General features: G+C 36.4%; 1 protein-coding gene across 1 annotated transcript in view; it reads left to right on the top strand.

Moving 5' to 3' along the window:
* Positions 1–24,226, top strand: part of CNBD1 (cyclic nucleotide binding domain containing 1) — a 143,028-nt gene that overhangs the window by 65,883 nt on the left and 52,919 nt on the right. Inside the window, exon 5 of the mRNA XM_074319101.1 lies at positions 11,132–11,277. Coding sequence (XP_074175202.1) covers positions 11,132–11,277 — 146 coding nt within the window. The remainder of the gene's footprint in view (positions 1–11,131; positions 11,278–24,226) is intronic.

The following is a 24,226-nucleotide window of genomic DNA, read 5'->3' as shown; positions in this document are numbered from 1 at the left end:
TAGATAAAATGAGCTGCAGGCTTTTGCAGCTCAAAAAGGGTTGCGAGTTACCGAGGAGGACTAAGAACCTGCGAAGGGTAGGACTTCGGACAATTTCGTTGAAATGTTTAACGATGGAGTTCAGGGTGGGTATGGAGTCAAATGATGCCAGAATTGCTGAAGCATTCACAATATTTAACTTAACTGTAGTGGACTTAGCTTATATACATATAACTTTGTTTTTTTGCAATGTTATAAAAAGTTTAGAAATAAAATGTAAAACAAATATAAAAATCACATTAAATTGGTCCTATATCATATAATCAACATTTGCAGCAATGTGCATTTTATCTCTTTTTCAGGTTCATAATAACATAGAATTAATCAGTTTGTGCACAACTAATGATACGTTATTTCTTTGCTTCTAATCCATCAATAATTTTGGAGAAATTTAGATTAAAAATAAATAGGATTCCAGAGACAGACTGAAAAGTCTGGTGAGGCATTTTCACTATCCTGGCTGTTCAGTCAGTCATTTTCTGACAAGAATTTCAGGAGCTAAGCAGAATGCAATGCAAAAATACAAAGCGATGTAGAATTTGAAAGAATGGTTAAGAAATATGGATGCTAAAATGAACACTAATATCTAACTAGAGCTCCCAAAAGAGAGAATAAAGAAAATGGAAGAATGGCAATATTTGAAAACATAATAGATGATGATTTCTCAGAGATAATTAAAGACAAATATACAAAAAATACTATGACAATGTCAAAAGTAATACTTACTTGGGTGCTTTGTGGTGAATTTACAGAACAATGACAGTGAAAATTTTAAAAGCAGAAAGAGAGTAAAAAGACACATCAATGACAAAGGAATGAAAAATAGGCTGAGGGTCGATTTCTCAATAGTATAATAGGTACCAAAGGACAGTAGACTAACAGTCTTTAAATTCCTGAGAAAAATTTATGTCATGTTTTGAATTTGTATCCATCAAAAATATCTTTCATTGATTAGGGCAAAATAAAGACATTTTCAGAGACACAAAATTTAATCCATGTTCACCACAGGAAGTTTGAAAGGATGTATTTTAGGAAGAAGTGAAATGATCCCAGTCCCCAGGTTGAAAGTGCAAGAAGTCATAGGCAAATAATCTGAATAAAATTTATATAAATAAGATAATTATTGTCTCTATGAAATTATATTGATCATGGTGGGAACAATAATTTTCAATTAAATATACAGGGTTGGAAATAAAAGAACAGAAAACAACAGTAGGAGAGATGGAGGCTGAGTAGACTTAAAACCATTTTTATTATTGTGAGAGGTTTGGAGATACCGATTAACTTCAAATTCGGTGTATCAAGAGGTTAATTAATACATCTTCCACAGAACGCGCTATTGAGAAGGGTTTGGGAATTCTGGGTCCTGGAAGTGTGTGAATCTTTCCTTTTATTCTGACTCCAGTTCATGGGGTACCGGATTTTCACGAAGTCCCGAGTTACACTTAATGAAAATGCTGAGGCTCTGTAGTCAGAGGTCCCGGTCCAGGCTCGTGCTGGCTGCTTCCGCGTGGCCGCCTCAGCTACCTTGTGGTTGGTACAGAACAGTTTTGGGGTATGGTTCATGCCTTGAGCTCAAACTTTGGAGATGTTATTTTCTATTCCCTTTTTGTTTTTCTTTTGGAAGGTGGAGTCCTGACTCATATGTTTTGGAATTTTCTTTAAATATAAATGGTACTTAGATTCTGTGTTGCCAAAACCTTATAGAATCTAGTGCCCACTCTCTGATTTATAATTATTATAACGGACTTTTTATTTTTTCAAGTGAGTTACATTTCTGTTGTTGCTACTCACTCTCCTGAAAATCCTAATATGTTTTCATGTAAATAACATTTTTATATACCGCCATTACATTATTTTAAAACTATTAATCAAGTTCTCTGCACTAGAACTAGGTACCCAGTTACATATTTATTTCTATGTGTTTACTTTTTAAATTTCCTAATCTAGGTTGATGTAAGCTTCCCCAAAAAGGTATCATTAAATAATGAAATAGGTATTGGTAAGTCATTTCTCCAATATCTTTCATCTCAGATTTTCAGATTATGCTTTAAACCTCACTCAGGTTGTTTAGTGACCACATTGAGTCCCACGTCTTTAAATATCACCTTTATGCTGATAAACATAAAAGGACCCAAAGCAAATTTCCCTCCCGCTCTTGTCTTGTCCATTCAGCAATCACGTTGTACCGTCACCCTGCTTACCCCACTCCAAGTGTAGGCATTACCCAGGCTTCCTCTTTCCCTCACTCCTACCTCCATTGGCCCGTCCTGTTAAGTAGACGTCCCAGCAATGTCCTGGGTCTTTTATTTCTTTCCATCTGCAAGTCACTGTCATCTCTCACCCCGACCGCCATAATTCCCTCCTCTTCTCTCTGCTCCCACTCCTGCTTTCCCTTTGCCAGAGTAGCTAAAGTGGTTTTTAAAAATATATATTTAAAAAGTACAAATCAAATTATGTTTATCTTCTTCTTTAAATCTTCCAGTGGGTTACTCTGACAGTTAAATAAAGTCCAGATTCTTTGTCCATCTACAAAGATCCTCGCTCCCATCTCTCCATCTCTACGACGCCTTTGGTGGTAGCTGTTTCTTCATCCTGAAATTCTCTGCCCCCATCTTTGTAAGACTGACCTTAGTGGTGTTCATAGCTACGACTAATGTCATTTCTCAGAGACCCTTTAGACGACCAGAGTCACCCTGTCACTTTCTATTAAACTATCCTTCGTTTTCTCTACATAATATATTGAATTACCAGATATTTTCTCCTCTGTCTATTATCTGATATTCTCTACCTAACCCCTGTACCCAGAATATAACATCCATGAAAGCAGCAACCTCATACTTATTTTTCACTAGTGTATCACCAATTCCTAGAAGAGTACCAGGCCCTTGGATCTTGTTCATTAAAGTATCTGTTGCATGCATGAAGAAATACTTTTCAGCCATTTTTAATTAATGCATTTTATTTATATGGACATTTTTATTAATATGATTCTTTGTTAATAACAACTAGTGGTCTTATCATCCAAAAATTAAAAGGTACATTTCTGACTGCATTTGTAAATGTCTTATTAAATGTTTGAATTAACATAAAATTAATTTGAAATACTGCTCAGAGTAATTTCTACTAAATTGGTTGAACTTTGAAAAATTCTAAAAACTGTATAGTAATTTATTTCTGTCTAGTCACACAGAATTTGAATATGATACAATCTAGCCTATTTTTTAGTACATGAAACTGTGAACAACCTCCAGAATGACAAATTTTAATCTTGAGCACCCTAAGCAAGGAAATGAAAATGTCAGGGAAGATCCATTTATTAGCAAATTCCTCTGCATTGAAGGATGGATTGAACTGTGTTTTTTAAAGCTGTATTACCCTTTAAGTTTTTTCACATTTTTTCCTTTCTAATTGTTTGTGATTATTCTTGTTTTCATATTTTCAGTATAAACTTTCTCTGTTTCATGCAGAATAGTTTCCTGAAAAGAGTCTCTGAAATTTTTAAGCTACTTTTTTTTTTTTTTACACATATCCAATTAGTTTTTTCTTTGACATTTTAACATTATATTGAAGGAAATACATCATCAGGTAGGAAACTTTCATGTGTTTTCAAATAGCCATCAGATTAACTTTTGTGTAAGTACCTCAGGAAAATATTTCATCATTCTGAATAGTGCTTTTATAAATTAAGTATGTAAATTAGTTATATTTCTTACTTTGAACCTTGTCACAATTTAATCTTTTTTTTTCTTCCACTGTGGTTTCATGCTAGGTAGTAGTCTTTTATAAAATGTTTACATTTTTCAAAAACTTTCTTGCCTTAGAGGTGACTTGGTTTGTCATTAAATTAATTTGGAATTACTGTATATTGGATTTTATTTAGTTTTTAAGTTTTTTATTAGTTTCAGGATTACAAAACAATGCAACAGCCAGACATTTCACCCCCCACAAAGTGACAACCCTCCACCCGAATCTACTGCCCCTCTGACATTGTTTATATCTATTACAATTCCGTTGACTCTATTCCCTATGCTGTACTCCATATCCCATGACTATATATTAATATACATTAAATTATAGTTGACATACAATTATTCAGCTTCAGCTTCAGGAGTACACTGCAGTGGTCAGGCATCTACATAGCCCATGAAGTGGTCTCCCTAATAAGACAAGTGTCCATCGGACACCCTACAAAATCTTTACATTATTGATTATGTTCCCCAACCTGACTTTCATATCCCCGTGGCAATCTTGTGGTTACCGATTGTGCTTTCTAATCCCCTCACCTTCTCCCTCATCCACACCCCCCCTCCCATGTAGCAACCCTCAGTTTTTCCTCTATGTCTCTGAGATTGTTTCTGATTAGATTGTTCATTCATTCTATTCTTTAGATTCCACATGTAAGTGAGATCATGGTATTTGTCTTTCTCCGTCTGACTTATTTCACTTAGCATAACATTGGATTTTATGAATAAACATGTATACATAATTATACACTTAAAGTTGGTCATCCGCCATGCTATCCTGAAAGATTTATCATTAGTGTTCTTTATTTTGTAGAAAAGAGAGTCACTAGGTTAATGACTTTTGCTAAGACAAAGCTAGGAAGAGGCAGAATTAGATTCGCACTCAGAATGCTCTGTGGCAGCCCTGGGGAATGGTAATGTAGAGGCACCAGCACATGAACACACTGCGATGGTCTTTCATTTCTGGACCCCAGAGTCCCTGTGGCCAACGTGGCCGGCAGCCCAGCACGCTGGTGAGTCACGTCCTGCCCAGACCCCAGCTCTGCTGACCAATATGATTGTATCATGTTCCAATGACTGTACTGGAGGCGTCACGGGTCCCCACGGGTTAGAATCAGGACTGCTGCATCCCCTGCGCCACTTAACAAAGAGCCTCCACCGCCTGACTATTCATTCTTTATCCAGCCAGGGTGAGCTTTTAAATATGCCAGTCTGGGCAGTTACTGCTCGGAATAAGGCCTTTCGATGGGTTTCCCTTTCCGAAGACAAAGTCCGAAGTTCGCGGCGGCTCCGATGCCTTGCCTGTCATTTTAGCCTCTCTTTACATCTAACACCCGCATCGCCCTCCCACCTGCGACCAAGTGTTTCCTGAGTCCTGGATCTGGACCTTTGGACGTGCAGTTCTTCATACCTGCAGCGTGGGACCCTCCCCGTCCCCCGTGCCCGGCCGAGTCTTCAGGTGTCGCTTTACAACCCCCACTCCGGGGATGTTTTCTGACCCCCCCCCCCCCCCAGACTGGGTATGTCTCTGTCTTACCTTCCAACACAGAGCTTTGCCTTTTTAACACTGTCACAGATGGAAGTTGTGTTCAATGTCTGACTTCCCTTGTGAATTTTGTGTGAGGCAAGACCATATTTGTCTTTTTCTGTGTTGCATGCTACCATGTAGAACGGTGCCTGAAAACTAACCATTCACAAAAGTATTTGCTGCATAAAGAAAGGAATAGTCAGGCGGTGGAGGCTCTTTGTTAAGTGACCTCAAAAGTCCAAATGTGGGTAGACGCCGTGGTTTGCCCTTCTGAATCCAGTATGTAGTTAATATATTCTTTCGAGCACAGAAAAGAGAAGCAGAGTGATTAGGAATAGTTCAGGGCCTGTCAGCTTCTTCTACAGAGAAATCCGTTTCATCAATTCTGTGTCGTGGAATCAGCTCTTTCAAATGTCTAAGCACAAAAGATGCAGAAAACCATAAATAAAAATTCTAAACACCTGTGTATTTCAGAAACCCATGATTACCTTGTTTACTGCTGCCAAGTGTGTTCAGGAAGCAAGATTACAGGTGACCTTTGAGGTGTTTTGACACCTTCCTGTGCCCTTTCTGTGTGACTGTTGTTAACCTCTCAGGACTTCGGCTGGAGTTTATGAACAATGCTCACAGGTGCTCTCTGACAAGACACCTGTCCTTAGAATTCCCAAAATTCTCAAGTTGGGTGTCGGAATCACAAATACAGAGATAAATTAAGCTATTTTAATCCCAGTTAGCAGCCTAGTTTATTGTTTTCTTCAGTCCTGTCCCTGTGAAATGAAGGGAAATCTGCTCTTTTACTCTGCAGGTACAGACATTTTTTAATTACTCTCCCTTCAGAAGAAAAAGCCCAGCCAGCCTCCCCAAACAAGGAGAGACATTAAAAAAGAAAATCTATTTTCTAATCAAAGTTTTTGTTTGTTTGTTTTTTAGCTTGAAAAGAAGCGTTAAGGTTGCTATCACTGATCTTTTCAATTTTTAGCTGTGTGTAGGGATGGAAAGTGAACCCAAGTCAGGCTGTGACTCCAATGTCTGTACTCCATGAATGCCCAAACCCAAGTTCTGGGAAAACTGGTAATGATCCACATTTGTCATATGAATTTGGACGATCAAATAAAATCAATTGTTATTCCATTCATTCATCCTTCACTGATTAGGCAATTCACAGGAGAAGCCAGGCAGAAGGTGGTGAGCATATTAATGATTCAGGACTCAAGAAAAATTCAAGTACACACTAGAGTCCAGGAAAATACTTTCAGAGGGAGTCACTTGAAAACATATAGGAAAATGGATGAAAAATGAAATTTAGGGGGGGATCACATTTTTAACTGTGTCAAATAATTTTATAACTGTCAGAAATGCTGCTTTCAAAGATGTTAAGTAGGCCTGTTGTACACACGAGTATGTCTGCATCCTCTAATCAAAGTGGTCTTTTGAGCTAGATTTTTCTATCCTACTAATCTGTGGTCACAGAACATTTAATCTAATGTTATGTGCCTGCTACAACCCAAGGACTTTAGCTGTGCACTTTCTGAAAATGCTTGTGTGTCTCAATCATAAGGGTATCCAATGCCAGCGAGTTTGGGGGTCCTGGAGGAGCTCCTGTGTCAGGGTGCACAGGGCATATATTTCAGGGACAGATGTGACCTGATGTTTCAGGCTCCATATACTCCGTTCACAGCTGATTACCCACACTGTTATTTTACCATTTTTTTCCCTAGACTGTAAATTTGAGCCAATTCCTACATGGCCTCTGATCTAGGCTCATGATTGTACTTTGCTCTGGGTCTCTCACTTCATGCTTTATTTTTTTCTGCCTTTTTTCACTGCACATTCAATAGCAGCCTGATTTCTGATCCTATTTTCTTCTTATTGTTGCTTTTGCTTAATAACTCGACCTTCACTTAGAGGTAATGAAGACCTTAACCTTGACAGTAATGAAGCTTAAACTGTGAGACTATGTAAGCAATGTGTAACAAAAATTATAAGTATAAATCTAATAGAGATACACAGGCAACTGATTAATAGAAGTATTATATTTTTTCAGGATTTTGTGATGTTTTAAAATTATCCAGCTCTTAGAAATTTGTGATTTGTTGTGCTTTGTTCTTTTTCTAAATATCCACATTTCTACTGACTTTTTTAATTTATGAATTTGTGTTCTATTAATTGTATGTGTCCAACCTAACAAAGCCTGGAGTAGTCCCTGCCCTAACTCAACCCCATAATTCAAAATAAATGGAAATCACTCTGGTGAAGATTTGACTTCGTGTCGTGACTAAGTGGGTGGGAGCCTGGGCTCCCGTGAGCGATCACGTGGGGTAAAATCCGGGTCTCCTGATTTATTACCTTTGTAATCTGGGGCAATTACTTCACACATCGAAGCCTCAACTTGCTAATTTTAAAAGGAGGAGATTGGATTAGAAAACGTTATTCCTTGTGGTGCCTTGTAGTTGTGTGAGAATAAAGGGAGTGAAATATTCCCTTTCAGTGGAAAATAACTGATCCATGTCGCAAGGAACCTTGGATCTCTTGTCATTGTACATCAGCCCTGTGGGTTCCTCATGGCTCCTGCAGCTGTACGAGCGAAGCTGACCTAGCCTCCCATTCCCGAAACTAGGAGGGTTCTGCTTTCATTGACTTTCTTTTGGTGCACTCAATGTAAGGTTTAGTTTGAACAAAGTCCTCTGTGACTGCTTGTGTAAGTGTGTATTTGAACACCACTGCTCTTGACCAATCCTTGTACAAAGAATCACATGATGACATTAGTGAAAATATTAAAAAATTGAAAACAAGTGGTGATCTATTGTCTGTTTGACTCGAATCTTATATGTAGGAATGGTAAGACATGATTTAAAAGAAAACACAATGAAACTGACAACAAATTCTGCCTGTAGATCAGAGATTAAGCATCCAGTGGAAATAAGAAATCACCAAGAAACCAGTGGGAAAAAGATAAACTTCATTCAAATTTCTGAGATATTAGAGGATTATTAAGTTTTTCTCAGTCGATTTCTGTTTGGTTGGTTGTTCATGACCAATATTAAAAGAAGGTATCAACTCAAACAGCAGGAGGATGTGATAGGAAACTAACACTTAATTCTATATAGACCTCCCCAAGGAGGTCTTTTATTGTCTTAATATTTTCATTGTTTTTTATAATTAGAAACAATGACCTGTTTATAGCTGCTACTCAAATTCTTAGACAAAAGAGTCTTAATCCCTCTTTGAGAGCTCTTTAAGTATGTGAGTCAGCTCTATTCCCAGGTATGTTCACTTTCAATTAAAATTGTTTTATGATAAGACCTAGAGATATTTTCTTTGATGTTTACAAATCATTGAGGAGTAAAACATAGTCATTATTTCTAAAGTTTACTTTCAATTTTAGAGGACTTAATGGGCCTTCTGGCAATTCTTTCTGAATGAAGGCTTTCCTGCAATCAGAAGTACTCCTGTTGTTGTTTTTTCTGTTGAGCACAAATGAACAGGAAACTATCTTTTTGTTAACCTAATTTCTTTCTCTGCAGCTTTTGCATAGTGAGCGTGGCAGAAAGCAGCAGGAAGGCAGTAAGGAAGGAGTAGGTATGATTGTATGTAAAGGAAGTTCCTGCCGAATAGTAAAGGTAGAGACTGAGAGAAGTGAAGGAAGGCCACATTAAAGAGGAAGTCAACACCAAGTTTTCAGAACTGAATGCCTCCATTTGCCATCCTGAGGATGTAAACGTAGGAGTGTGTGCTAGAATCAACGGAAAAGTTGTGGGTGGATTTCAGGACTGGGACGTGTTGATCACTGGGCAGCCTGCAGCCTGGGGAACCCTTGCGATCAGTACCCAATGGGGCAGCACAAACAAGGTGGAAATGGTGGTGATGAGAGCTTAGATGGGGTGAATTACCACCCCATCTGCTTCATGATGGTCCAAACATGGTATTCCAAATGTTTGCAAGTTCTTGAGTGCCCATGCAGGAAAGGCAGAAGGAAGCTGACAAATAGGAATTTCTCAGGAGTAGGATTTCTGGAGCAATGAGGTTAGCTGTAAGAAATAACGTTTTGTGTGTTCAGTCAGAATATGTAAATTACAAGCCCATTCCTTTATCAAAATGATAAAGAGCTGTGACTTTTGAGTGGCTGCCAGGCTTTAAACATTATTTTTTCTAATCTCTTCTGTTAGTAGCGTTTTTACTAAATATTTTCGATTGTCCCACCACCAATGGTCACATGCACTTCCCTTGTCCCTTTTCATTCAGTGCTTGACATATATGGGTGTTGATGGAGAATCTGAGATTCTCTGGAGTGCAGGCCTTCCAGAATGGCAGAGTGAGGGTCTCTGTATATCTGTTCCTTCATAAAAGCAATGAAATGCTGGCAAAAATTGTCAAAATAATTTGGGTTTTTTTTTGCAGAACTGAAAATCAAATGCTAGCAACAATATGAGGAGCAATTTATTCAAGAAAAATGGTGTAACTTTGAGAGAAGAAGAGGGTGGTTTTTGTCTTGACCGGTTTTAATTCTCCTGTCTTTAGTTCTGTGGTCGTCTTGAAACCAGCAGCCTTGCAGCCCTGGAGGGGCAGGCTGGTTAGGAGCTCCTCAAAAAGCCCCACTCCCTGGGCAGTGCCACAGTGTGGCTTGTCTGGCAGCTCCCTGCAGAAGCCCATTCACAGGGCATTGTTCTTGGTTGACCCTGGGGAGGAGGGTCAACATTATATTATCCAGAATATTCAGTTTTCAACAAAAATTATGAGACAAGCAAAGAAATAACAAAGTGTGACCCAAATGTAGGGGCAATAAAAGCAGTCAACTGCCAACAATGTCCAGAGAGATTCAAATGTTGATTCTTAGTAGATAAAGATTTTTTACATCAACAATTAGGAATAAGTTCAAAGAAAGAATGGAAACTGTGTCTAAAGAATTAATGGAAAACTTGACACCACATAACCAGCCCATCAGCAAAAGTTGAGGGACGCTCTGGTTCAGGCACTTAAGGAAATCTCTGAACAGTCATTAGATGGTCACTAAGTGAAATAAGCAGACACCGATAGTTGCACAGTGTATGGAAGACAGACTATAAAATTAAAGGAAAGTATGACAATGATACCCCATCACATGGGCGACATCAATAGAGACAGAAAAAAAAGAGAGAACCAAATACAGACTTTGGAGTTGAAAACTACAATAACTGAAATAAAAATTTCACTAGAGAGGATCAACAACAGAGATTTAAACTGGCAGAAGGAAGGTTCATCAAACTTGAAGATACGTGAATTAAGAATATTCAGTCAAAGGAGCAGAAAGAAAGAGAATAACACTTTTAATAGAGCCTTAGAAATCTGTGGAATATCACCAAGTGTATCAGCATAAACATTATGGGCTCCCAGAAGGGGAGGACAGAGAAAAGGGGTAGAGAATATTTGAAGAAAGAATGGTCCAAAACTTCCCAATTTTATGAAAAGCGTCATCTATTCATCCAAGAAGGTCAGTGAACCCCAAGTAGGATAATAACAAAACACGTAACTTTGCTTTTAATGCACTGAGTTTTCTATAAAAAGAAGGTACAGGTAATCTCCTGAAGTGGAACGTTTTTGGATGTTCATCTTAATGTTAGAAGAACAAATTATGATTCTAAAGCTGATTACCAGGACAAAACATCACAGGTGTTTGTCAGGAGCCCTTAAATGAAAAGGAAATACAAATTTGGAAGCTCAAAAATGAAGAATTTCTTGTTTTGTTTTGTTTGTTTCTTTTTTTCTTTTTCTTTTTGTTTCTTTGTATTTGTGCTCTGGTGTCTCAATTTGCAATCTTTTTTCTTTTCTTTTTTTTTTTAAGGCCCATTCACAGGACACTGCGTGAACACAACACTGTATGGAAGATGCTGAAAACAGTTCCAGATTTAACTTCTCAGCTAACTGATGAGCATCTGAAAATACTTAGTAAGAGTGTCATTTCCGAAACCTGGGTAAAAGGCAGCACAGGTAACAGACCAATCTCAGGGGACACTTGGCAAGACAAAATTAATATCACCATTTTGAGTTCTCTGTTGTTATAATACTCATGATTTCACTTGACATGATAAAAATGTACTGCTTAGATGTATCTCGTTTGCAAGTTTGCATGTAGTGAGATGAATATCATTTCATATTTTAGTAAATATATTTTAAAGATATACTCTAGTGTTTCTCCACCTTGAGCACCCGTCAGAATCATGCAGAAGACTTGTTGAAACATTGCTGTGTTCAACCCTTAAAGTTTCGGTTCAGAAGGTTTGGGATGGCGCTTAATTTTCATTTCCAATAATATTCCAGGTAATGCCGCTAGTCTTGGGACCATCCTTTGAAAACCATTCATTGATACACACGTTGACTAATAGTCTAGCATTGGTTTTCATAGTTAAGACAGAAAGCGGTCAAAGTGATTATTTGATCCGCACACTGCTCCGATGCTGGAAAAAGACCTCTCCAGACAGATTTGAGGTTCCCAATTGTAACTCCTAATCTCTTTGCCAAGGATACATTGGCTACATTAGTTTAACAGAGGCATTTTATATTTGAATTTTGGGGGCATACAAATAAATACACACAGAGTCACACACACATCTAAACCAATAGAGTTCAACATCATTTTCTCAATACATTCTTTGTATCAGGGATATTCCTTATTTATTCCTCACAGTAACAAATAAAAGTAGATATTATGATTCTCTCCAGATGACGACCCTAAGGCACAAAGTATTTTGCAAACCATTTCTGACTAGAATGGAATTTCAGACATACTAGAGCTTTAATGCTAAACTCATTCTTGGCCCATTAGGCCACTGGTTTTCTGAAGCGATCATGACATTTAAAATCTAACTGGAATTTTGGAAAACATGTGTCTATTGAAAAGCTTTACATATTTCGAGAGTTTTCCCCCTATGGTCCTCTCTCACAGTTAGTTTCGTTTAATCTGACATCAAGCTGGGAAAATTAAATCAGGAGTTTTGCAGAGGAAATATGACGTCGAAAGGGAAGAAAGAACAGCATTCAACATTGCTCTGCCGTTAGCTTGAGGATAGTAATTAAAAAATGGTTTTATCATAAATCCCTGTAATTATATTTATCGTGGTAAAATCTATGCCGTGGATGCTTTTCAATAGATGATGGACTGCACACGTGGTGAGATATCTATGGAATTCTAGGCAGTGGTTAAAAAGAATGAGGTACATCTATGCATAGTGACGTGGAAACTTACTAAAGACAGCTAAATAAAAAGAGAATGACTGTAGAGTTATATAAATAATCATATGTTCATAAATACCTGAAATTATATATACACATATGATTATTATAAATTGTTATATAATATATATATTCTAAATTATGTATACATTATATATTATATATTATAATACAGAGGATGCCAAAAAATGTATACACATTTTAAGAAGGGAAAAAACTGTATTAAAATTACGCTGATGGTAATGACTTTGAGCACCTCTTGTAATCGCAGAAGTCAAATGCAACTTGTCTTCATCTTTTGTTATCGGTATATATTGAGTACTACAATTTTAATACAGTCTTTTCCTTTCTTAAAATGCCTATACATTTTTTGGCACCCTCTGTATTTATTATATATTATATGTATACATATATGTATATATAAAATACATAGGAGTAGATCCAGAAGGACAGTCCAAAAATACGTATTTTTAATATTGTTACCTTAGTAGAGGTAAGAGGAATTGAGAGGCAGTGAGTGGGAGCAGTGAACTCTTTCTTCTTCATACATTTGTGTTGAATTGTCCATAATGAATATATAGTCATTTGTCAGTGTTTGTAACTATTTAATTTATTTACAAAGGTTTTAATATTATAACTAGAAGCAAATATTGTGTTCTGATAGTATCTTAATAACTTAGGTGATTAACTATTAGAATATGAACTTTCATTCCTTGATACATATTAATATCAACTTTAATTGATCACTTATATATTAAATAAGGCATTCTAGCTCACATTTCGATGGGGCATACTTTCAAACATTTAAAAATATTTAGAAGTCTCTGTGTTTACATCTACTTGTGTCAAAGTTCTTCTCTAGCATTTTTAAGACGTCTTATTCTGACAGCTCAGATCTGTTTCACCGTCAAGGTAGTCAACTCATTAAATATCTACCCTCTGTAAATCTTTTTGTTCATCCAGCTTAAAAAACAATCCCAACAAGGTATCTTTTGATCCCTTGCCTTTATTCATGGAAGCATTCCTCTCCGTCTGCTGATATTTCAACTGTCCCCCTGTCGCCCCTCATCACCAGGCTGCTGACTTTCAATCTGCTGTGCAGGCTTTGGTTTCTTGCCTGCAATTCCAACATCTGTTTGTACCTTCTGTCTCTTTTCTGGCCACAGGTTCTCTGGAGCTTCAGGATTTAGGGCAGCTTCCTCAATTTACCATTCCTCACGCAGCCTCTCATTCGGTTTTCTTAAACAATAAAATACTAACAGAGATGATATTATTAGGATTTGAAGTACTGAATAACCCATGTCCGTATCTGCAGCTTAAGTGAAGATGGTACTAAATCATGATGACTATATTAAGATTGCATATGTTACTATAATAAAAATACTTTATATAATACAGAGGGTGCCAACAAATGTATACACATTTTAAGAAAGGAAAACTATTAAAATTGTAATACTCAATATATACTGATAACAAAAGATGAATACAAGTCATGTTCAACTTCTGCAATTACGAGAGCTGCTCAAAGTGGTCACCATCAGCCTCCAGACACTTCTGATTATGGTGAACCACTGCTTGGGCAATGTTTACCAAAGTGTCCACTTGTATACATTTTTTTTGGCACCCCAGTATATATTCCATATAGTAATCTCTATATACTATGTAGGTATATAGTACTTAATTCAAATGATATCAAGAGACTCCCATTAGATGTCTTATTTTCTGGCCTGGGCAGGGCGCATTTTTATGATTGGCAATCTAAAGCTCGTGGAAGCTGAAGTAATTAATTTGCTTGAGAATCCAATCTAGTGGCTAACTTAGAATTAGATTATTGATCAAAATTTTATTACTTTCTACCTTTATGTTAACATTGAAATAGTCCCATGAAATGATTGATATAAGGATTTTTTTTCCCTTCTATTATCTGTATCTATCATCTGTATCATCCTTACTCCGTTTTCTTTACTTGAAGTCCATTAAGTTTTACAGTGTTATTTCTCTTCTCTTTCATCTTATTTAATTTTACTCCCAACTTTCATCAGGTTATATCTCAAAAGTACCATAGCCCCTCACTTTAATAAAATTTAATACTTATTTTTAACACTGAAAATATATTCATATTACTAAATTTTTACCATTAACCTGCATAGACTTATTTTTCTGTTGTGATTTAAATTTCACTTAACATATTATAAAAACATCGTAGCTAAAGCTCATGAAAGATTGTACTGAGCATCCCTTCCACATGTAAGTTAATTATAATTCAAACAATGTGTCCTGAGAATAGAAGTCATCATCAAATAACCGAGTCCGGCCTTAAAGACCTTGGCCCTTGAAGAATGTGCATCGATCCTAAAGCGGGATCTGCTTTCACTGCAACTGAGGTGTTTCCTGTGATTTATGAGGATCGTCCTTGGAAGCTGGCCAGAATCTTTTCCAGTCTTCTTGCATTGTGAGGACCCAATTCCGTTTCTGCCTTTCCCTACCCAGGAGATAACTGTGAGGTTTTGGGAAAAGAACACAACAATAACAACAGCTCTTTAATATCAGGAAAATGCCAGTGGCCTTTGCCATGATGTTTATCTCTGTCATTGTCGTTTTGAATGTTAATTTCTAAACAGTGAAATTTCTAAGCAGGGATGATATGTGAAATATTTACTACCTGATCAGACAGGGTTTTCCAATCATAACAAATGCCTGCTCTGAGCAGTTACAATAAGGGTATTGGGACACATCACCAGAACTAGAAACGCACCCCTCCCTCCCCCACACCCCCCACACAGTTTCCTCCATTTCTTATCCTGGAATATTTTCAATTAATAAAGATTGCATTGTATAATTGTATTACTCAGTATCTAAAATTTCATAGTTTTTAAAAAACCTACTTGATTTTATTGGAAAATTGTCAGAATAGAACTAATATTTATTCACTTCTCTAGGCTAATTCTTGGGTTGCCATATTTCAGAAGAGTCGGCAGCTTTGTCCAATCAGGAGTTATTTTTAAATAAGCTTTTTATGTACTTTAGTCATATGTGCAAAAATGCAGTGTGGTATTGGGCTAAATGATTAGGAAAGAAAATTGCATTGAACTGCTTCCCATTTCCTACAATAACATGAACATAATTCATTTACTTAACAGCTATGTATTAAGCGTTTGCTATGTGCTGGTGACTGTCACTGGAACTTATTTTCTAGTGTGGGCTACAGGAAATAAACAACAAATGAAAACATAATATGATTTCAGGAAATAAGTTTTATGAAAAAATAAACAGAGAAGGAATTAGAGGAGCTGGAAATTGGAAGAGGAATTATTGAAATGATTACAATAATATTAATTACATATTTTATATAATGTTTACTGATCTAGTGCTTTCCTAAATACTTTATAAGTACTATTTTGCTTAATCTTTTCAAAACTCTAGGAAGCATGTGTTATTACTTCATTTTGTATAAGAGGAACTTAAGAAACAAAATAATAAGCTAGACAAGGTAATATGGGGAGAGTTTTCAGATAATGCATCTATATAAATGCTATGTATATATGCAAGGCAACAATTGAAAAATGACACTTAATTTACTACTTAAAAGACAGTAAGGCTTTGGAAAATAATATTGTCTTCAGTGTTTTGGACAACATTTTCTAAAGTGTTCATGGAGTTCACCTACAGATAATATGTGTTAAAACAAACAGCTGCAGAAATAAACTAACCAGAGAAGCACTTTGGGAATGGTAGAGTGAGGACCTCCAAAGATCCAGAGATGGAATGGAAAGACTGGCAAAAACTGTCAGTATCAACTTCTTCATAATGCTGGAAGAAACCCACAACAATCCCAGGAGTGTTTATTCAAGAAAACTGGTGAAGTGTTGGTAAGAATAATGAGGTCTGTGGCACTTTTGCTTGCCCTGTTCCTACCATACTACAACCCAGCCTTATAGCCATGGTAGCAGCAGCCTAACAGCAGCCTGACTGAGGCTGCCCGCTGAGGGAAGCAAGATAGGTTTGGATCGCTTTCAAAATTTTAATCCAAGAGATTTATCATGATTTGACCTGTCTTCCAGGAATAGGCCATTCACAGAGCCTGTATATTAAAAAAACAACAACAAAAAAGAAGATCTCAAATCAATAGCCTAATCTTCCACCTTAAGAAACTAAAAAAGAAGAGCCATCTAATCCCAAAACAAGCAGAAGGAATGAAATAATAAATATAGTGGACATAGTGGAATAGAGAATATGAAAACAAAATAGACAAACCTTTATTTAATAGACAACCCATGAATCAAGAAAAACAGAGAGAACATTCAAATTACTAAAATCAGCAATGAAATAGTGGATATCACTATTGCCCATACAGATATAAAAAGGATTATAAGGAAGTACATTAAACTATGCCAAAAAATTATACAGCTTAGATAAAATGCACAAATTTCTAAAAGATACAAGCTATCAAAACTGTCACCCCAATAAACTTTAATTTAAAAAAGAAAGAAATATTATTGTCAAAAGAAAAAAAGACTGATTCAAGAAGAAATGGACAATTTGAGTAGCTCTGTTTCCAATAAATATATTGAATTAGTAACTTAAAATATTCCCACAAAGAAAAGCCCAGACAGACCCAGATGGCATCATAATGAATGAAGTCTACCAAATATTTAAAGGAGAATTAATACCACAAGCAATAAATCATCTAAAAATGAAATTAAGAAAACAATTCCATTTACAATAGAATCAAACCCATACCCTACTTAGGAACAGATTTAACAAAAGAAGTATAAGACTTGTATATTGAAAACTACAAAGGCTTGTTGAAAGAAACTGAAGAGCTACATAAATAGATATCCAATATTTATAGGTCAAAAGACCTAATGTCTGTCATTAAGATGGCAATATTACCTAAATTGATCTACTGATTCAACACATTTCCTAACAAAAATGATAGCTGTGTTTTTGTAAGAATTGGTAAGCTGATCCTAAAATTTTTATAGAAATTTAGAGGATCCAGAAATTCCAAGACCTTCGTGAAAACAAATGGCAAAGTTGGAGGACTCACACATCTGATTTTAGAACTTACTACAAACCTGGAGTATCAAGACAGTAGAATATAAGAATAAAGATAGATTTATAGATTCATGGAATAGCATCAAAAGTCCAGAAATAAAACTTTAACTTTATAGTCAATTGGGTTTCAATAAGGGTGTCAAGAAAATCCAATGGTGGAAAGAATAGTCTTTTCAATAAATGGTGCTGGGACAACTGAATATCCACATGCTCATGAATGAAATTGGACATTTCACTCATACCCTATACAATTATTAGCCCAAAATGGATCAAAGACCTAAATGTAAGAACAAAATTATAAAATTTTCTTAGAAGAAAGCTTATAAATTAATCTTTGTGACCATGGGTTAAGCCATGCTTTCTTAAACATGACACTGAAAGCACAGTGACCAAGGAGAAATCAGATAATTTGGACTTCATAAAAATTAAAATATTTTGAGCTTCAAAGAAACAATGAAGAAGGTAGAAATGAAAACCTTGGAATGGGAGAAAGTTCTTGCAAGTCATATATCTGATAAGGGTCTGATATCTAGACTCTGAAGAACTCTTATAGATCAATAACAAAAGGACAATTAATCCAATGGAAAAATCTGACCAGGAACATTTCACAAGAAGATATGCAAATGGCCAATAGGTACATAAAAATGCTCTATATCATTAGTCATTAGGGAATTGTAAATCAAAACCACAATCACATACGACTTTGTACCCACTAGGACAGTTTAAATGTAAAAACTAGACAATAATTAAATGTTGTTGAGGATGCAGAGAAACTGGAACTCTCATATGTTTCTGGTGTGGTTATAAAATGGTGAAGCCACTTTGGAAAACAATTTGAAAGCACCCCAAATGTTCAACATGAAGTTACCATTTGACCCAGCAGTTCTATTCCTACGTTATATACCAGAGAAACAAAAACATTCTCGCTCAAAACATGTACACAAATGGTCATAGCAGCTTTATTCACAGTAGCCCTAAAGTGGAAACAGCCTAGATTCCCATCAACAGATGAATGGATTTTCTGTAAATGTGGTATGCCCTTAGAATAGAATATTATTTAGCAATGAAAAGGAATGAGGTACAGATACTTGCTACCATCCGGATGGATTTTGAAGACATGCTAAGTGAAAGAAGCTAGTCACAAAAGGCTCCGTATTTATGATTTCATTGATATGCAAGTCCAGAACAGGCAAGGCCATAGAGACCACAAGATGAATGGTCCCCAGGAACTTGGGGTGTGACTGCTGAGGAATATCAGTTCTTTGGGGGATGATGAAAATATTCTAACATTAGGTTGTGATGGTGATTGCACATCTTTGAATATACTAAAAAGACACTGAACTGCACATTTTAAAAGGGTGAATTTCATGGATTAATTCAATAAAACCTTTTTTATCTCAATAAAAAATTCACATACTTTTAACCACTGATCACTTTAGAGTGAACCCTTCAGTGGCATTTAGTACATTCACAGTGTGTGGAGCCCTCGCTGCTGTCTACTTCCGAGACATTTTCATCTGCCCCCAAATGAACCCCTGTATCATCAAGCAGTCACTTTGCATTTCCCTTTTCTCCAGCACCTGGTGGCCACCAGCCAGCCTTCTGTCTATGGATTTACTCATTTGGACATTTCGTTTGTTTAGAGCCACACAATGTGAGAACTTTCGGTTCTGGCTTCTTTTACTTAGCCTGTTTTTGTGGTTTATCCACATTGTATCATGTACTTTATTCCTGTCTATGGCTGAATAATATTTTATTGTATAAGATTTTAAAACTTTTTTTTTTTGAGCTATTTGAAACTACTAGAAACTTCTGCCAGCTCCCGGAGATGCCTGAAATTTGAAGTCAATTTCCCTTAACAAGTCTGTTTAACATTAAAAATATAAAACACAAACAAACCAACGGAAATGACTTTTCTGAGGAAATAGATTTGAGAAATGATGATTTAAACAAGGTTAAGTCATTTTTTAAAATAGCAGTACTTTCATATGCCAACGTGTGTTGAATATTTCCTGTGCATACATGAAGTTACTTCTGATACATAATTTACCTCAGTGTTTTGTTTATTTATTTTCCCCTCAGGAAGCAGCTCTGTGCAACATACTTGGGGGGATGCTCATAGGAGAAAGTTTATTTCTCTCTTATTAGCGTTTCTTTACTACCTTCTATTAGAACATAATCTTAGTTTTGCAGGAGTACCCCTTTCATGCATTTGAAGACTTGACAGGCAGTCTTACTAGTTCAACTCTAGTGAAGGGTAGAAACAAGGCTTTTGAACCCGAAGCCTGTCTTTTGCTCTCTCTTACCTTTTGTTGCCTCTTTAACAACAACAACAACAACAACAGTAGTAAATTCCGTAGGCAAAATCAAACTCCTGTGAGTCTATAGTATCACGGAACAGTGTTTTTTAAGGCATTATATCAGAGAGCTTTACTAGGGTGACAGGTAGCAGTAATCGATACCCCTCTTTGGTGAATAATGGAGCATGTCTACTCAGATGATGGATCATGGGAAGCAACACCAGTGTTTCTATGATCTTCTCTAGTGTGAGAACAGTTCTGGCTGGTGAAGCTATTGTCCACCATCAGAAGAATGGTTCTTGATGGAATATATTCGTTTTGTGGCACCAGCCTGGATTTAATGTTTAATGTAACATTTAACCTTTTCAATGTCTACAGAGTATACGATGACCTTTTGTAAAAGTGACACTAATAAGAGGGTTAAGATGATTTTATTAATGGCAAAGGAAAATAAGATAGAAATGTTTATTTTAAAACTTAAAATAGAGCATTGAAGATGTGATCATGTTCAGTTTTGATAAAAGTTAGCAGAACATGTAAAATAATGGAGTCAGTGGGTCAGCCGGAAGGGCTTCCCACGAGGCAGACGACACCCGCTCTCCACTTTATAGGCCAATAAGAATTAACCAGGTGATGCTATGACTTTATTAATCCAGCTGTTGCTCTGGAAAACATTTAGATCTTTTAGAATGGTTGCTTTCAGCTGAAGGCTCTGTGGACCAGAGTGAGAGATCCATAGCAAGGAATTCACAAACATGTCTGCTTTAATCAAACTTTGTGTTTGGCCTTTAACCTTTTGAGAAGTCACAGCCAAAGTGATTAATTAAACTTTCCATGATTAGTATTCTTAATTCATTTGGAATGTGTATTAGTTCAACTAATACAAGAAATATTTTAAAATAATGAGGTCCCGAAGAAGAAATTTCTCCAAGATCTATGAAAATATTTATTTTGCCTTTTCACGTCACAGAGGTTGGCTAGATAAATAATTTTAGGAAACTTACTCCTGACTTGATTTTTATCAAATTCTTTACATTTTCAAAGTCTGGGAATAAAGAGTTAATGCCATTTTGATCCACTTTAATATCATTTTAATTCTTATACTCAAGTTTTTCTTTGATGCTTGGAGTACTTTTTTTTCATCCTAAAAATTATATGAAATAATTTTGTGTATATTCAAAACCTGAATAAGAAAGGTATATTATATGTTCCTTCCCATTGCTTAGGAATTTTAAAAGCTTATGTTTATCTTACATAATTAATAAATATTTTTTTGTCACAATTCATACATTTAATACCACTTTGTGATTTATAAGTAATAATTCAATGGTTATTTTGGAGCTTAACTCTACTGAAATTTTTTTCTAGACATTTTTTATGGTGTTGATATCATTTGTCCATATATTTAAGGGCTGATTTTGGATGTTACATGAATTCTATCTGAGAATTTTCTGCAAATTGTTCTGTTATATTTCATGCTTTTTTCTTGATTCTTCATTTTCAACTCAATTATGCCATTTTTTTTGTTTGAATGACAATTTTCTTTTTTTCTCCCCTAGTATTTGTATAAAGATGTCACCCCAAAGTTCATTTCATTCTGCACATATTACTGAAAGTTCTTTTAAATTCATTTATTTTCAAATCTCTACCCAACTAATTTTGATAGGTTCATGCAGAAACCATCTACATTAATTTCAGGAAAGAATTGACAGTTAACGTCTGAACTGAACTTTGTAACAAAATAGTTAGAATTCTTTCAATCTTCATTGAGATCCTTTATAAAATTTATAAAAGTGTCTTCTGTGTGTATGTGTATATGTACACATATACACATCTATATGCATGTACACATATAACATCCTGCATATATATACACCTATATTACACTGCACACACACTCCTATGTGTGTATGTGTTGTGGGTTGGCATGTTTGTGTGTATCCTTCAGATGTTGAAATTTATTTGAAAACCTCCAGAAGTTAATGTACTTTGTAACTTTTGACGTTACTTAATTATTTTGAACCTTACTTTCTTCCCTTGAAAAATAGACTAATGATAGATGACACTCGTGATTATTAAAATAATCCGTGTCAGAGCACCTGGCGCAGTGCATGGCAAGCAATTGATGCTCAGTCTGTGATAATTGTTCTCCGTGGCAAGTGTAGCACATTTGGGGAAGGAACAGCTGTGTTTCCATTTTTGGAAATCTGTAGAAAGGTTTTTCCTTTATGAGCCATTTTTTTTCTTGTTTAGGTATATTCTACCAACCCAGTTATTAAAATATAAGACATTAATCTTATGGAGAAAACCTAGGCAAGGGTATAGTTGCCATTCTAATCAAGCATTATTATTTTGCTCAATAATTAACACTGTCCTTTTTGATGAGCTCTATTTAAATTACTCTCCGTTTTCTTAGGAACAACTATACAACTAAATCCCTTTCTAGACTTGTTTTTGTTGTAAATATTTATACCACAAACATGTATTGAAAGGTACACATATATTGCTTATTTTTTAACATTTTAAACTAACATATATCACTTTGACATGGGCTTTCTTTCCACTTAAAATGGAAACGTATCTGTCTATGTCACACATATAGTCTTACTTTTTACCAAATTCAAACCATGTATTACTACCAACTATATTTTGAGAGAAAGAGAAGGAGGGGAGGGATAGAGAGAGAAGGAGAGAGAGAATGCAATGTGACATGGACTTCCAAAGGCTAGCCTAGCAAGGGAGCCGCCGTGGGTTGCATTTACTGCTCCTGGGTCCCTGAGCGAGGGCAGGATGTTAAATTTTTCGGTGCCCTCAGTTTGCACGGTTATAATAAGGGGAGCATCATAGTACCTGACTCATAGGATTGCTAAGAGGACAAAAAAAGGTTAATACATGCAGTGTGTTTGGAAGAGTGTCTGGCTCAAGGCATAGAAAGAGGTCAAAAACGTTTGCTGTCATGTGGTAGTTGCTCATTTTTTTCTTACAGTTTTCCCCACAGTGTTTGCATCGCATTTCATTCTGTTGAGATCACCACAGCATGAGGACATTTCACCCCTGAACCCTTCAGTGTTTACCTACATTCAGTATTTGTTTCTGGTCCTTTGTTTTTTTAAGGTAAAATTTACATAGAGTAATGTGCATATTTGTACCTTAAGTGCATTGCTTGATGAGTTTTGACAAATACTGTAACACAAACCCTTAACAAGATGTAGCTCTTCACTGTCACCTCAGAAATTTCTCTCCATGCTTCTTCCAGTCGCTCTGTGGCCCACCTGCCAGAGGCAACTGCTTTTCTGTTATTTTTTTCTTTTTTCCTTTTTCCAGTAAAAATCAGTTTTGTGCCAACCATTTAGAACGTTATAATGAAATCAAACAATGTATACTTTTGTGAAAGCCTTCTTTCAATCAACGTGACATTTCTGAGATTCATTCATGTCACATGAATCAATGGCTCATTCATTTTCGTGGCTGAGTAGTATTCCATTGTATGCACACACCAGAAACGTTACACATTTTCTTCCCTGTGGACACCTGAGCTGTGTCCAGCTTTTAGCTATTATGACAGAGCTGCTATGTAGTGACCTTCTAGCACGTTCTTGTAATTGGCCAGAATCCTTACTACTCTCACAAAAGGTTATCTTTTGCCTTTACCATGTGCTGACTGCAATGTAGTTCTCATACAGCCTCCCTGATCGCTATTAAAAAGCAGTATTTCTGACGTGGCCTTGCTGCACACATTCAGTGTCTAATAAGAAGTGATACGGTGCTGTCCAGAAAGGAATCTGGTTTAAACTCAGCGCAACCGCTGCTTTGGAGAAGGCTGAAGACGCTCTCCTGTGGTCACCGAGCACAGACAGTGACCAAGAGAACCCACTGACGTGCACTCCGTTTAGAACAAGCAAAGAGGGCAAGCAGTTGGCATCACTCAGGCATAAGAAGACACCCAGTTGTCCCTGAACATCAATTTGTAAAGCTTCGATAGCAGGTTAATAGGGAGAGTGTAAGAAAAGATCTCCTCACAACCCTGGACTCCCGTGCTCCAATCCTGTAAAGAATTGAGAAGTAGAGAGAGCGCATCCGGTTCCCATGCCTACCTCTGAAAGGACAGGCTTCAGACGAATGGGAGCTGTTTTAAGCTGAACTCAAAATGCTGCCAAGTGCACAAGCCTGCCCGACCTACAGGCACATAGCCGAACTTGAGCAATTGGTATCACGGGACAGACTGCGGAGCGTTGCGATGTGTAGTCGGCGAGATGCTGGAACAAACGGGTGGATGTGTCCACACTCTGCTTCACGAAGTGCTGAGCAGTCGTCAGCGTCTCCCGAGCAAAGAGGAATGAAAGTCAGCA

This window comes from Rhinolophus sinicus, linkage group LG14, assembly GCF_036562045.2.
Source record: "Rhinolophus sinicus isolate RSC01 linkage group LG14, ASM3656204v1, whole genome shotgun sequence".
NCBI classification, from domain to species: Eukaryota; Metazoa; Chordata; class Mammalia; order Chiroptera; family Rhinolophidae; genus Rhinolophus; species Rhinolophus sinicus.
Note: the sequence above shows the minus strand (reverse complement) of the source record. Positions and strands in the feature narration are given on the sequence as shown.